Source organism: Oryza glaberrima, chromosome 9 (genome assembly GCF_000147395.1).
Source record: "Oryza glaberrima chromosome 9, OglaRS2, whole genome shotgun sequence".
Classification (NCBI taxonomy): domain Eukaryota; kingdom Viridiplantae; phylum Streptophyta; class Magnoliopsida; order Poales; family Poaceae; genus Oryza; species Oryza glaberrima.
The window spans coordinates 21658024-21669864 of NC_068334.1; the positions used below are offsets into that span (position 1 = coordinate 21658024).

General features: G+C 44.3%; 2 protein-coding genes across 2 annotated transcripts; both read right to left on the reverse strand.

Moving 5' to 3' along the window:
• Positions 1–281: 281 nt before the first annotated feature.
• Positions 282–3115, reverse strand: LOC127784296 (uncharacterized). Its single transcript, XM_052311503.1, has 7 exons — positions 2741–3115; positions 2452–2636; positions 1861–2211; positions 1577–1777; positions 1404–1474; positions 1002–1141; positions 282–858 (listed from the first exon to the last, which is right to left on the reverse strand). Exons 1-7 carry the CDS (start codon positions 3045–3047, stop codon positions 557–559), a joined length of 1557 nt encoding a protein of 518 aa, XP_052167463.1. The 5' UTR covers positions 3048–3115; the 3' UTR covers positions 282–556.
• Positions 3116–10820: 7705 nt separating this feature from the next.
• Positions 10821–11216, reverse strand: LOC127785433 (ethylene-responsive transcription factor ERF096-like). Its single transcript, XM_052312883.1, has one exon. The coding sequence runs from the start codon at positions 11214–11216 to the stop codon at positions 10821–10823; it is 396 nt and encodes a 131-aa protein (XP_052168843.1).
• Between the last annotated feature and the right edge of the window lie 625 nt (positions 11217–11841).

Below are 11841 nucleotides of genomic sequence, written 5' to 3' on the forward strand. Positions count from 1 at the left end.
CTATTGCCTTGCTTTGAAACTGACTGATTCTAGCCGAACAACAACACATTACACACTCACAATTTGTGTTCCTTGTGTGTTACCCTAAGAAGAACGCAGTAGCTACTACCTGACTAGCACAACGAGCAGATTCCTACTTATGTGTTCCTACTTTCACACAGTAATAATTCTTCCAAAACTTAGGGAGAATTAGTCCCTACTTTCACACAGTAATAATTTCTTCCAAAACTTAGGGAGAATTAGTCAAAGTAACTACACCAGCTGCAATGTCTTACACTGCATGCATCAAGATAGTGTTAAGCATTTCTTCTCTATTATTCTTGTTTTTTCCCTTACAAACACACACACACACACACAAAACTGTACAACAAGCTCTATTCTTCTATTTCCCCCAAAGCCGGCAGACTTTCGCCTTTACCCATGGGAGAACTAAGGAGCAACAAAAATATGCTTTCCTCTATTGTATCGAGATGACAAACTACAGAATAGATGGAGATTATCCATCAGTGCAGGCAGGCGTGCAACTGCAAAAAGCTTGAAAAGGAACTTCTACTTGTCATCCTGATTCCTGGGGCGGCAGAGTCTTGAGCACATCCCTCAGGGCGTAATATATGCTTTCACATTTGTGATCGGATATCAGATTGCCAGATAACAGTATCCTCTGAAAATTCTCCCCGGCATCACCTCTCCAGAGTGTATACGACTCATCTTCTACACCGTTTATATCCTCAATGTCCCTCTTGAGGTAATACAGAGTCCCAGGAAGGAACAGATCTTCTGGCACAAATACATCCTCTTTACTATCCGGTGACAATACTTCACTGGCGCTCAGGGGGCGATCTTGATCTTTGATGGCATCTAACAACACAAGAAAGACCAATGCGATTCAATACAATACTAACCCCCCAAACCCTCTCAATTTTCCACTTTTGCAGAAACTGACGATTGAAATAAATAAATAATAGTAACTTGCAAAATTATTAAAAAGGCAAGGGGCTTACCAGAACTAGTTGATACTGTGACAATTTTAGCATAATCAGCAAGCTTGCGCGCCACATCTTGAATTGACGAAACTACAAGCTTAGCATTAGTCACAATGTCCACTATATGCTTCCAGTCTTCTTTTTCCAAAACACTTACCCTACAAAAGAACATGATTTAAACAATTGTATACATAGTTCCCCATTTAGTGTTTTATTATCACTGTGTCATGATGTTGCTCATGTTTCACAACTACGAGTGCAAGTCACAAATGTGCGGCTGAAAGCTGTGTTACATGTCAGGATTAAGCCATTCAGAGTGGGTAAAAAGAATTGTTCAACAAGAAGTCAAATTATCCCAATAAGGAGAACAATCACAAGCTTCTTTCTATAAATGCTACCTCAACAAAAGCCATTGCTTACCAATCTGTTTTGAGTATTTCGGCTCGCAATCTTGCCAGTGAAGCTGCACTTAATCTAGGGATGATATCATCCTAGAAAAAAAAGGGCAGAAAATGTCAGCTCACTTAAAAATTCTAGTATGCAGCAAAGATATCATAAATAGGATGTCACTCCGAGAAAGGGTCAAGCATAACCTGCAGTACAACAGTTGAAACATAGCTTGCACAACTTTGAGCAATTTCTCTTGAGACACAAGGCGGGGTTCCATATCCAACAGCTGATATAATGTCAGGACTAAATCCAAGCTCTTCCTTTGACTTCTTCCTTAGCATTATAGCAAGCAACGCGGCTGAAGCACCTCCAAGGGAGTGCCCTACCAGGCGCAACTTGTAATCCTGCTTTGAAAAGGGTAAAACTCAGGCATATATATCACCCAAGAAAAGATGCGGAGCAAATTTGAAGACAGTCAGTTTCCCACCTTATGCTTTTCCAAACACTTTCTGATAAGTCCCAACTCATGGCGAAGGTACCAACGGGCGGCCTCATATGTTCCAAAGTGTGTCGAGAAACCTTTAGGTGATACCTTCTTATCACTTAGAGCAATCAAATCGGTAACTAGGTCATAAACAGTGTGAGTCCCACGAATCCCAAGGATGACCAATTTAGTGCGTGGATCAATGGCAATGTAATAGCCAGGTCTGAGAATACTGGAGTCCTTGACGAATTTGAGAACGTTCCTCTTGCGAAGCATAGAATGGCGTGCAAGGCCAGTGGCATTGCCCTTATAGCAACCTCTTGCAAGCTCAAGGTGATAAATTAGTTGTTGAACCTAGAAAGTGTTAGTTGGAACTTAGAAGAGTGTATGATAAACAGTGGAAAGAAAGGAACATTTAATTGTATTGTATAGTATAAATGGGTTGAGAAAGAAGCAAGATTATAGATTGTTTTTTTTTTTGAACTAGGAGAGCAAAGCTCTCCCATTTCATTAAGAGAAATGAGAGTTACAGAAGTCTAGCAAGATTATAAATTGTGAAATTGTGATAGGGAAGAGAAGAGAAGGGGGGCTAGCCTTGTTGTTGCAGGAGATATGAAGACCCTTGAAGGCTTGAGCATCCTTTGCAGAAGCTTGGCTGAGGTAGATGAGGTAGAGGCCGATGGTGAGATCAGTGAGACTCCAGTCCTTAATGCTGACCTTGCTCCGCTGGAGGTCGCTTAGGATCTCGCTGAAGGTGCGGGTGCTTGCGGGGATATTGTCTGAAGATTTTGCTTCATCAATCAATTACTACTAGTAATAGAAGTAGCAAATGGTCTCTCCAGAGAGGCAGAGACAGACAAGGAATTCAGGAAGGATAGCATACCAGTAGGCGCACTAGTGAGGAAAGGCTTGTATTGGTTGTAGAGTTGCAGTGCGGGCTCCAGGGCCTTGGGGAGCCAGGCCACGTCAGGCCTCCATCTCCTCCACGGGAAAGCTTTGCCCTCGTCGTCTTCCTCCTCCTCCCCCGACGATGCCGTCCCCATGCTACTAGTATTCTTGGGGTTGGGGTTGGGGCTGGATGGGGAGCCGAGGTAGCGGGCGAGCGCAGGCGGCAGGAAGGGGATGTGGCAGGAAGGGCGGTGGGCAATGAGGCGGCAGCGGGAGAGGAGGAGGAGCCTCTTCGCCGCCATCTCTACCGCCCCCCGGACAGTGGAGGCGGCGGTTCCGTCGAGGGTTCCGTTCTCCTTTCCCTCTCCTCTCCTCTCTTCCAAGGAGGAGGAGCACCACATTTTGGGCCGACCAGTGAACAAGGCCCAATTAACAAATTACAACAACAACTAAAAGGCCCAGTTATATTAAATTACTGCGAGAAGAAGCCATTAACAACCAACAGGTATAAGTCTATTTTTTCCCTTCCTCGTCTCTTACCCTGGTTGAATCGCATCTCTCAACCTTAACATCACATCGGGTATAATACCTTCCCCAACTTCAAAACCTGTGCAAACCAACTCCTTGGATAGTGATTCAGGAAGCGGTTTATACTGACGTGATAGCCAAGTCATCAAAGGAATTAGAAATAATGGATATCGACGACGATGACACATAGAACCAACAAAAACTATGGCCACTGCTGTTGCACGTGCTGGCTTGACCTCATGCTTGAAGAGGTCCCTCGTGGAGGTGTCGAAGTTGGGCATGGAGACAATGATGTGGGGGCGACAACGGTGGTGGCCAGGGGAAGGGAGTAATGTACAAGATTTACGGCTTCCCACGCCGCAGCTTGGTCTCACTATAACCAGTGATCCCCTTTCGCCTGCCCATGCATTTTTTTAAAACACAATCAACTTTATTAAGCAAAAATAGAAATTAGGGTATAAACCCCAATACACAACAGAGGATAGTAGTTGAAAGCATAAGAGACAACCCTGAAGAAAGAGGGTTAACCGAACTACGGAAGTCTTCCAGATGTGACCAGACAGCAGAAAAAGGAGCAAGTCGGTAGGGAACTACGGTGCTGCCGTGATAACTGTAGAGCCACGACGTCTTAAAACCGCGACGACTGCTACCTTGGGCATCAGTTGAAGTGCACACTGCTTGACAAACCATTGATCCCCTTCGGTTGCCTATATGGAAAACAGCACAAGATCGAGGTTGGTGGCTGAGCCGTAGATTTTGGTGTGAGCATCACTGGACTTAGCGAAGCATCCCCACGGGATTCGTCATTGAATCTGAGGAACTCTAACAACAACCCTGACAATCAAAATTGCGCAGGGGGTCTGAGCTCAACCTGAATGACAAACCAAACGCGATCTGCTGCAAGGGAACAAATGAAATGGCCAAAATGTAGACCAGCCAACCATCAACAAAGGAGCTTTCGAGAGGCTGCCAATTGACTTCTGTCTTGCTATTAGGACGGAGATGGCTGAGAAGGGAGCAACCCGCAACATGGAACCACAAGACTCTGAGCAGAACAAAACCCCAATAACAAGAATCCCATGGTCATTGGCTTGGAGGAGGGTGATGACGTCAAGCCGGCCACTATCGCCAGCTAAGGTAGAGGCTGCACCCGGGCGAGCACTGGCAAGCGCGCAGCAGGCGACGGGAGCCACACCACCGAGCGCAGCGTACTCATCGACACTAACCAGTACCACCACCAGCACCAGCTTAACAGAGGGAGACAACGCCCATCGCGACTTCGGACATGGCGCACCCGCCGACACCACCGCCAGCACGAGAACGGCGTAGGGAGATGACGACTGGCACTGAAACGCCAAGCACGGCGCAGAGGCTGATGCCACCTCGACAGCGGCCGCCAAAACACCAAGCACTGCTCTAACCCCGCCGCCGCCACCAACGCCGGCCCACACGCAAGTAGAGCACCGGCGGCCGTCGCCAGACCCGCCTCCACCACCACCACCAAGGTAGCCTAGATCTGAAGACTTCACCTCGCTTCGGGGCCGTTGCTCGAGGAAGATGCTACCACCCAAGCTTCGATTTGCCATCAAGGAGATACGAGGGCACCTGCTCCCACCACTGCCACCGACGAGGACCCAAATTCCGACCGCCACCACGGGAGGAACACTGGCCAAACCCTAGGACACAAGACTAGCTAGAAAACTAGGACAGACCTGGCTAAGTACTAAAAGGGGAAGTTAGCTAGACCCGTTCTCCAACCCTGGTCGGCAGCGAACCGCCGGAATCGAAGGGGAAGAAGAGTCGGAGGAGAGAATATTTGGGGAAGTTACTATAGAGGAGAAGGGGAACGAAGGGGAACCGGGTGGGTTGGGTTCGTAGCCCTGTCCCTACACATGGTTCGCCTGCCCATGCATTGACCTAAACTCCGTCTAATGAGGATGTGGTGCAGTACTAGCCGTCAATTCTCTGAAGAGTTGTGCATCAAATTAGAGGGATTCAAGGTATCAAAAAGTCATATAAGAAAGGTTATCAAGTCTACTTTCCAACTTATCAAGAAACACATGATTTGGATGTTGCGAAGGCTGGAAAAGTGACATGCAAGAATTGCTAAGTTTTAAGAATTTGTGCTTTCTACACCATGATTATATGGTTCCTACTATTCCAAGACTCTCCCTAAGTCGGCAAGTAACTCATCTACATGGATTGAATTGTTTCCAAAGGAAAATTTTGAATATGTAAAGGTTTTGATTCATCTCATTGGATTCGGTTTGGATAGTCCTACGGTAAAATGGTCGTGGATTTCGCATCCAAACTATGTTTTGAATGTTTGAGTTCTTATTGGAAAGCTAATTAGATGGCACACGCCAAGGTTTTGTTCCCACCTTCAGGGCCCCTTTGAATCACAAGAATGAAAAAAACGGAGGAATAGGAAAAACATAGGATTCTGACAAGAATGTAAGGGCTCGTTCGTTTCATAGGAAATATGGAGGAAAAACCATTCCTATAGGAATAATCACTGTTCATCCATTCGTTTTATAGGATTATGGCAAAGGAAAAGCATAGGAACAATTCCTTTGTATGTGATTCCTATGGATTTTTGTAGGAAAATTAACATCCACTTGGACCTCATTTTTCTATTCCTACGCGTAGGATCGAGGCAAATCACTCGTTTCATTATGTATTTGAACCTAAGTTACACAAATTTGAGTATTCAAATCTTGATTGTGGTAACTTAATACAAAGATTCCTGTATTTTTCCTACCAACTATCTGCAAGAGTCATTCCTATGCTTTTCCTATCCTTAGTTTTGCATATGCATTCCTATGTTATTCCTACGTTTTTCCTATTCCTGTGATTTGAAAATCCTGTGAACCAAATAGGCCCTAAGTGTAAAACAGAGGATTGCAAAACACAGGAAAAACATAGGAATGACCGTTTGATTTGACCACAGGAAAAACACAGGAATGTGAGGAGAGATAAAGACTCAAATGATTTCTTCCATAAGGTTCTACCTCTTGTTAAAATTCCTCCAAAACTTGTATGGGAAGAGGCATTCCATAGGAATTTCATAGGATTCCATAGGGTTCATTCCTTTGATTTAAAGGGCTTTGTAGGAAAAATTCCTATAAAATAAAATCCTCTAAAATTCCTATGAATTTCCTTTGAATCAAAGGGGGCCTCATATTCCTCGTGGTTTATCCGCAATCTACCAAACCAATCGACAGTTGCTACAGCTGAAGTTTCTTTTTTTGTATCCAAGTCATGTAACGAGTTTGTTTCTTATTTTAGAGGTCTTAAGATTACTATAGAAAGCAAGGATGTGCATCTATTGTAAGGGAGACTCAAACATTATAAATAAAAACTAGCTTATATATAGTTACAACCATATGAGGGTCTTGCCCCGTTCTTCTTATGATTTGGCACAACCACATAGATGGGAATAGGGTGATCCCATCAAGATCGTGCTTGCTTTCCGTTGGGATTGATGGTTCAATTGTTATATTCCACATTCAATGGTTTTGCGATGGCGAGATAAAAGGTGTTCTATGTTGGTTTGCATGTTGTTGATCCACTTCATTGGCTGCTTGGTGTTTCAAATCGTACAAAGTGAGGGTCGGCCACTTCCCATATCATCGTCTCGCCACAAGAAACTCGACGGCAGCAAGACGATAGGGGAAGGCAGACTAGGTTCCCGAGGCAAAGGCACAAGCTTGGGGAAGCTGCAATGGAGCAAGAGCATGCGAGAGCTAGACACGAGGATTCCCACCAACGCAGTGATATGGCCGCCATTGTCGCTGCTACTGTGGACCACGACGCATCGAGGGACAATATGGCGCATCGAGGGAGGAAGACGATAGATGAGATGATGATCTCGAGCTCGCTGGCTCCCTCGCCTCCCTCCTTCACTGCCATGGACCGCCTTCCTCATCGGGTGCCACCACTGTCTTACGGTGGACGAGATTGCAAGCTCAAGTTCACCTTGCTCCACAGTTGCTGTTATCGCGTTCGTCGTCAACCAGCACCACTGTTGCAGCCTTGCTCAACAACCGAAGGTCTTCCTCATAGGAACAACAAGAGAAGTCAGAAATGGAGAAAAGAGGAAAAAGAGAGAGGGAGGATAGAGGAGTAGGATTACATGTTTCACTGACATGTAGGTCCCACCTACCGACGAGTCAACCGCGGTCCTGCCACGTTAGTATAAACCGCTTCCCAAACTACCGAAGGAGTCATTTTGCACTGGTTTTTGAAGATGTGAGAGACGCTATACACGGTTTTATGGTTCAGGGAGACGATTCGATCAGGAGCAAGAGATGAGGGAGGAAGGAATAAACTTTATTCCATTAACAACGCAAGAAAGCCCAATTACTGTACTCCGCACGGCCTCCTGGGCTGCTGTCCTTCAGTCTTCTCTTTGAGGCCCAATTACTATACTCTGAGTGAGTTTGGTTTGAGTAGAGGAGTGAGGTCAGCATGACCCTGTCCTGCAGCTGGTCTCTGTTTTACCGTTGACTTGGAATGGAATCGATGATCACTGGAGTTTGGCCATCTCGCTCCTCCTTCCATGACGTCCATGCCTACGTATAATACGATACACCCACCCAAACACCAGGTGAACTCCAAATTAACTAAAAGGTCTACATCAAATAATTCTAACTCGATCTGTCTTAATACTAATTATAAAAATATGTGGTCGATCGATCAACTGTTTGGTTCCATTTTTCTTCTCCCAAACGACCCTATCGCGCGACTAATTAAATTGTCTGCTGCTGCTGTCCCTCTGGTTATTATTAACCAATCAACGCTTTTATGTACTATCTATGCATGTACATGCTGTTCCTCTCTTTATCAAAAAAAAAATAAATAATAAATGTCGTTCCTCTATTAATTGTTTATTGACATGGGTAACGGATCACACCCTACGTAAGTACTTACTTTATGTACGTCCATCGATCAGTAAACTAAACTCAACTATGTTTTCCCTTCCCCTTCCTTTCATATAACATAAATGAAATTAACCTACTTAACGTATATATTTGTCTTGTGTGATTAATTATTAGTTAGGCAGTACATATGAGGGAACGTATATCCTATATACACAAGTCTTTTCATATATATACATACCCCTGCAGTCACTGTGTGGGGCCAGCATGTCAGTGTCACATACTCTTTCTTCTCTTCCTTCACTTTCCTCTCCGGTAGAAGCAATGATGACGAGGGGAGGCTATCGTCGCGCCGCTCCTCTTCCCTCTTTCGCTTGCTGCCGTGGGGGAGGAGGAAGCACGAGATAAGGATGGTGGCAGTGGTGAGATAGGAGGTTGTTATTGCGTTGTCGTCCCCCCCACCACCGCCTTTGCCTCCCCTCCATTACCGCCCTCATCCCTGCGTTGGGAAAACCACCGCACCTGCTCTGGCAGCGGAACGCCGTCGTCCCCTTTGCTGCCGCCCTCAACCATGCATATATATATATATATATATATATATATATATATATATATATATATATATATATATATATATATATATATATATATATATATGATGGTGATGGTGTGTATTAATTAATGGGCCCACTATAAATTAATTACTATTCCCTCTATCTCAAAATAAGTGAGCACTTTGTATTTAAAATTTATCTCAAAATAAATAATTATTTTAGAGTATTATTTCCCCATTTATAACTTTTTATTCATTTTTTCTATCTTACCTGAATTACCCTCCCACTTCCAACGGTACCAGCTAGCTTCATTTAATAAGGGGAATTGAGGTCAGTTCTTATCCCTTATGATTTGGCTTGTAAATGCTAAATGATAGTAGTAACCTATTTTGGGGGAGGAGGGAGTACGACACGATAATGCATGATGGCTCGTGTCTGAAATTTTGGAACCCCCTCCTCCCCAGCACGAAATATGTCGGCCAAAATTCATAGATTTTTTTTGAATTAGTCAAAACTTGTTCAAATTTAACACAAATTTCGTTTGAAATTCCAAGATTTCGGGCATGTTCACTTTGTTGCCATTTTCAACCATACCATTTTCTGGTAAAGTTACCAAAAAATATCTATGTTTAGTTTGTTGCCAAATTTAGTTAATATATAAGAAATCCTGCTAAATGCCAAAATTTTGACATTGCCAAAACTTGATAAAATTTATTTTGGCTATAATCTGAATAGGCCCTTCAGTAAGTCCTAGCACTCCCACCGGGCCGGGGGGGCAGAAATACCCATTATTGAAATTTTGGACCGGTGCAACTTAAGACTGTTGGATATATGTACATATCCCTCCTAGCTTGGTGGTTAATAGTAGTACAGTATAATAAGTAACGGTAGGAAATTAAATTTGGGGGCGATGGAGAGTACTTGTATGTGTATAAGCTAGAGAGGCAGAGTGTGGTCGATTGATCTAAATTAAGCTAGTAATATGTCATGTACGTTGGTTCCAGGAACTTTCTTGCAGCGATCAGAGCAAGAAGCAGAGAAGCATGCAGGTAGCTACCATTCATGCATGCATGAGGTACACTCTACTCTCTGGATTGTTCTAGCTACCTTCTAGTCCACTTAGATTCCTTCGATCCATCGTCAGCTGAAGCATCCGGGCGGGCGGCCGGCGGCGATCGATCGACGGACTTCCTGATCCTATAGCTACTGGCCACTCGATCGTACGTACGTACTACTCTCCAGCTTCCTACTGTATACCACTAGTATCTGGAGTAGCTAGCTAGTAGGATTAATTTGGAATGTGAGTACGTGGTGCAATGCAAATGTATTAAATATATGCAATGTAATTAATTAATGTCCGTGCCGGCTAGAAACGATCGATGGAGGTAGATAGCCATTTGCATTAATTCATCATGAGGAACTGAAGATGAATTAATGCATGCGTAATACTCCCTCCATTTTGAAATGGTTGATGCCGTTGACTTTTTAGTACATATTTGACCGTTCGTCTTATTAAAAAAAATTTAAGTAATTATTAATTCTTTTTCTATCATATGATTCATTGTTAAATATATTTTTATGTAGGCATATACTTTTACATATTTCACAAAAGTTTTTGAATAAGACGAACGATTAAACATGTGCTAAAAAGCCAACGGTGTCAAACATTTCGAAACAGAGGGCGTATTCATGTTCCGTCAAAAAAACATACTCCCTCTGTTTCGAAATGTTTGACACCATTGACTTTTTAGCACATGTTTGACCGTTCGTCTTATTTAAAAACTTTTGTGAAATATGTAAAATTATATGCCTACATAAAAATATATTTAACAATGAATTAAATGATAGGAAAAGAATTAATAATTACTTAAATTTTTTGAATAAGATGAACGGTCAAACATGTGCTAAAAAGTCAACGGCGTAAACGGAGGGAGTATGTTGGCTGATCGATTGATCGATCGTTGGTACATGTACTTGGTTGGTCCATTCGTTTATGGATTAATTGGTGCAACGCAATAGGCGGCGCCCGGTGGGAGGCCGGATACATGAAGCAGAGGAGATAGATAGATATATATAGCATAGCAGCAGGCAGCATATATAGTGGAGTAGTAAGCTACTTGTTGGTGGTGTGGTCTCGGAGCATCTCCTGCAGGACGTGGTCATCGAGGTACTCGAACTCGATCGGCGGCGGCCTGGCTGCTGCGGCGGCGGCGGAAGAGGAAGATGAAGAGCCAGCAGCGGCGTTATTATTATGTAGTTGACGGGCGTAGATGTGGGCGTCGGCGGGGAAGTTGAGGACGGCGTTGGCGCCGCGCATGGAGTAGGCGGAGCGGTCGTAGGCGCGAGCGGCCTCCTCGGCTGTGTCGAAGGTGCCCAGCCACACGCGGACGCCGTGCCGGCTCGAGTCGCGGATCTCTGCCGCGAATTTGCCCCACGGCCGCCGCCGCACGCCCCTGTACTTGGCCACCAGCTCACCCTCCTGCTGCTGCTGCTGCTGATGATGATCCATTAGTTATATATATATCGATCGATCAAGCAGCTCCTAAGATGGAGTATATATATATAGTTGAATCGACTAGCTAGTCGTAGCAGATGATCGATCGATCAGCTAGCGCGTACGTGGAGCTGAATGAATGTGTTGGTGATATATAGATAGATGGGGAAATCTATGGAAGGAAGGAAGAAGAAGATGATCGCATCGCTCTGTCTGTGTTGGGGAGACCCGACGATCGATATATGAGCTCCGCTCGGCGGGAGAATGAATGGGAGTCGGCGGGGGCGGGGGTTGTTTAAAAGGAAGCAGAGGGAGAGAGACAGAAGCAGAGCCGGGAGGTGGGAGGTGGGAAACGCATCGCATTTGTGGACCCAGCGCGTGCCGAATCTTCCCCCCCTACACTTTTATTTCCTCCCCTTCATTACTATACTAATACACCTACACTACACTTCTTCCCTTTTTCTCCCGCCATAATCTATCTATCTATCTGCAATCGCTTATTAACGATCAGCCGCACCACCGGTCGGTTCTGGACCCACACAGCATTTTATTCTCTCTATATATACGTAAAAACTTTATGTGTTGTATAAAACTTTTTATACATATAAAGTGTATACATATTGAAAAAAATTATAGGTAT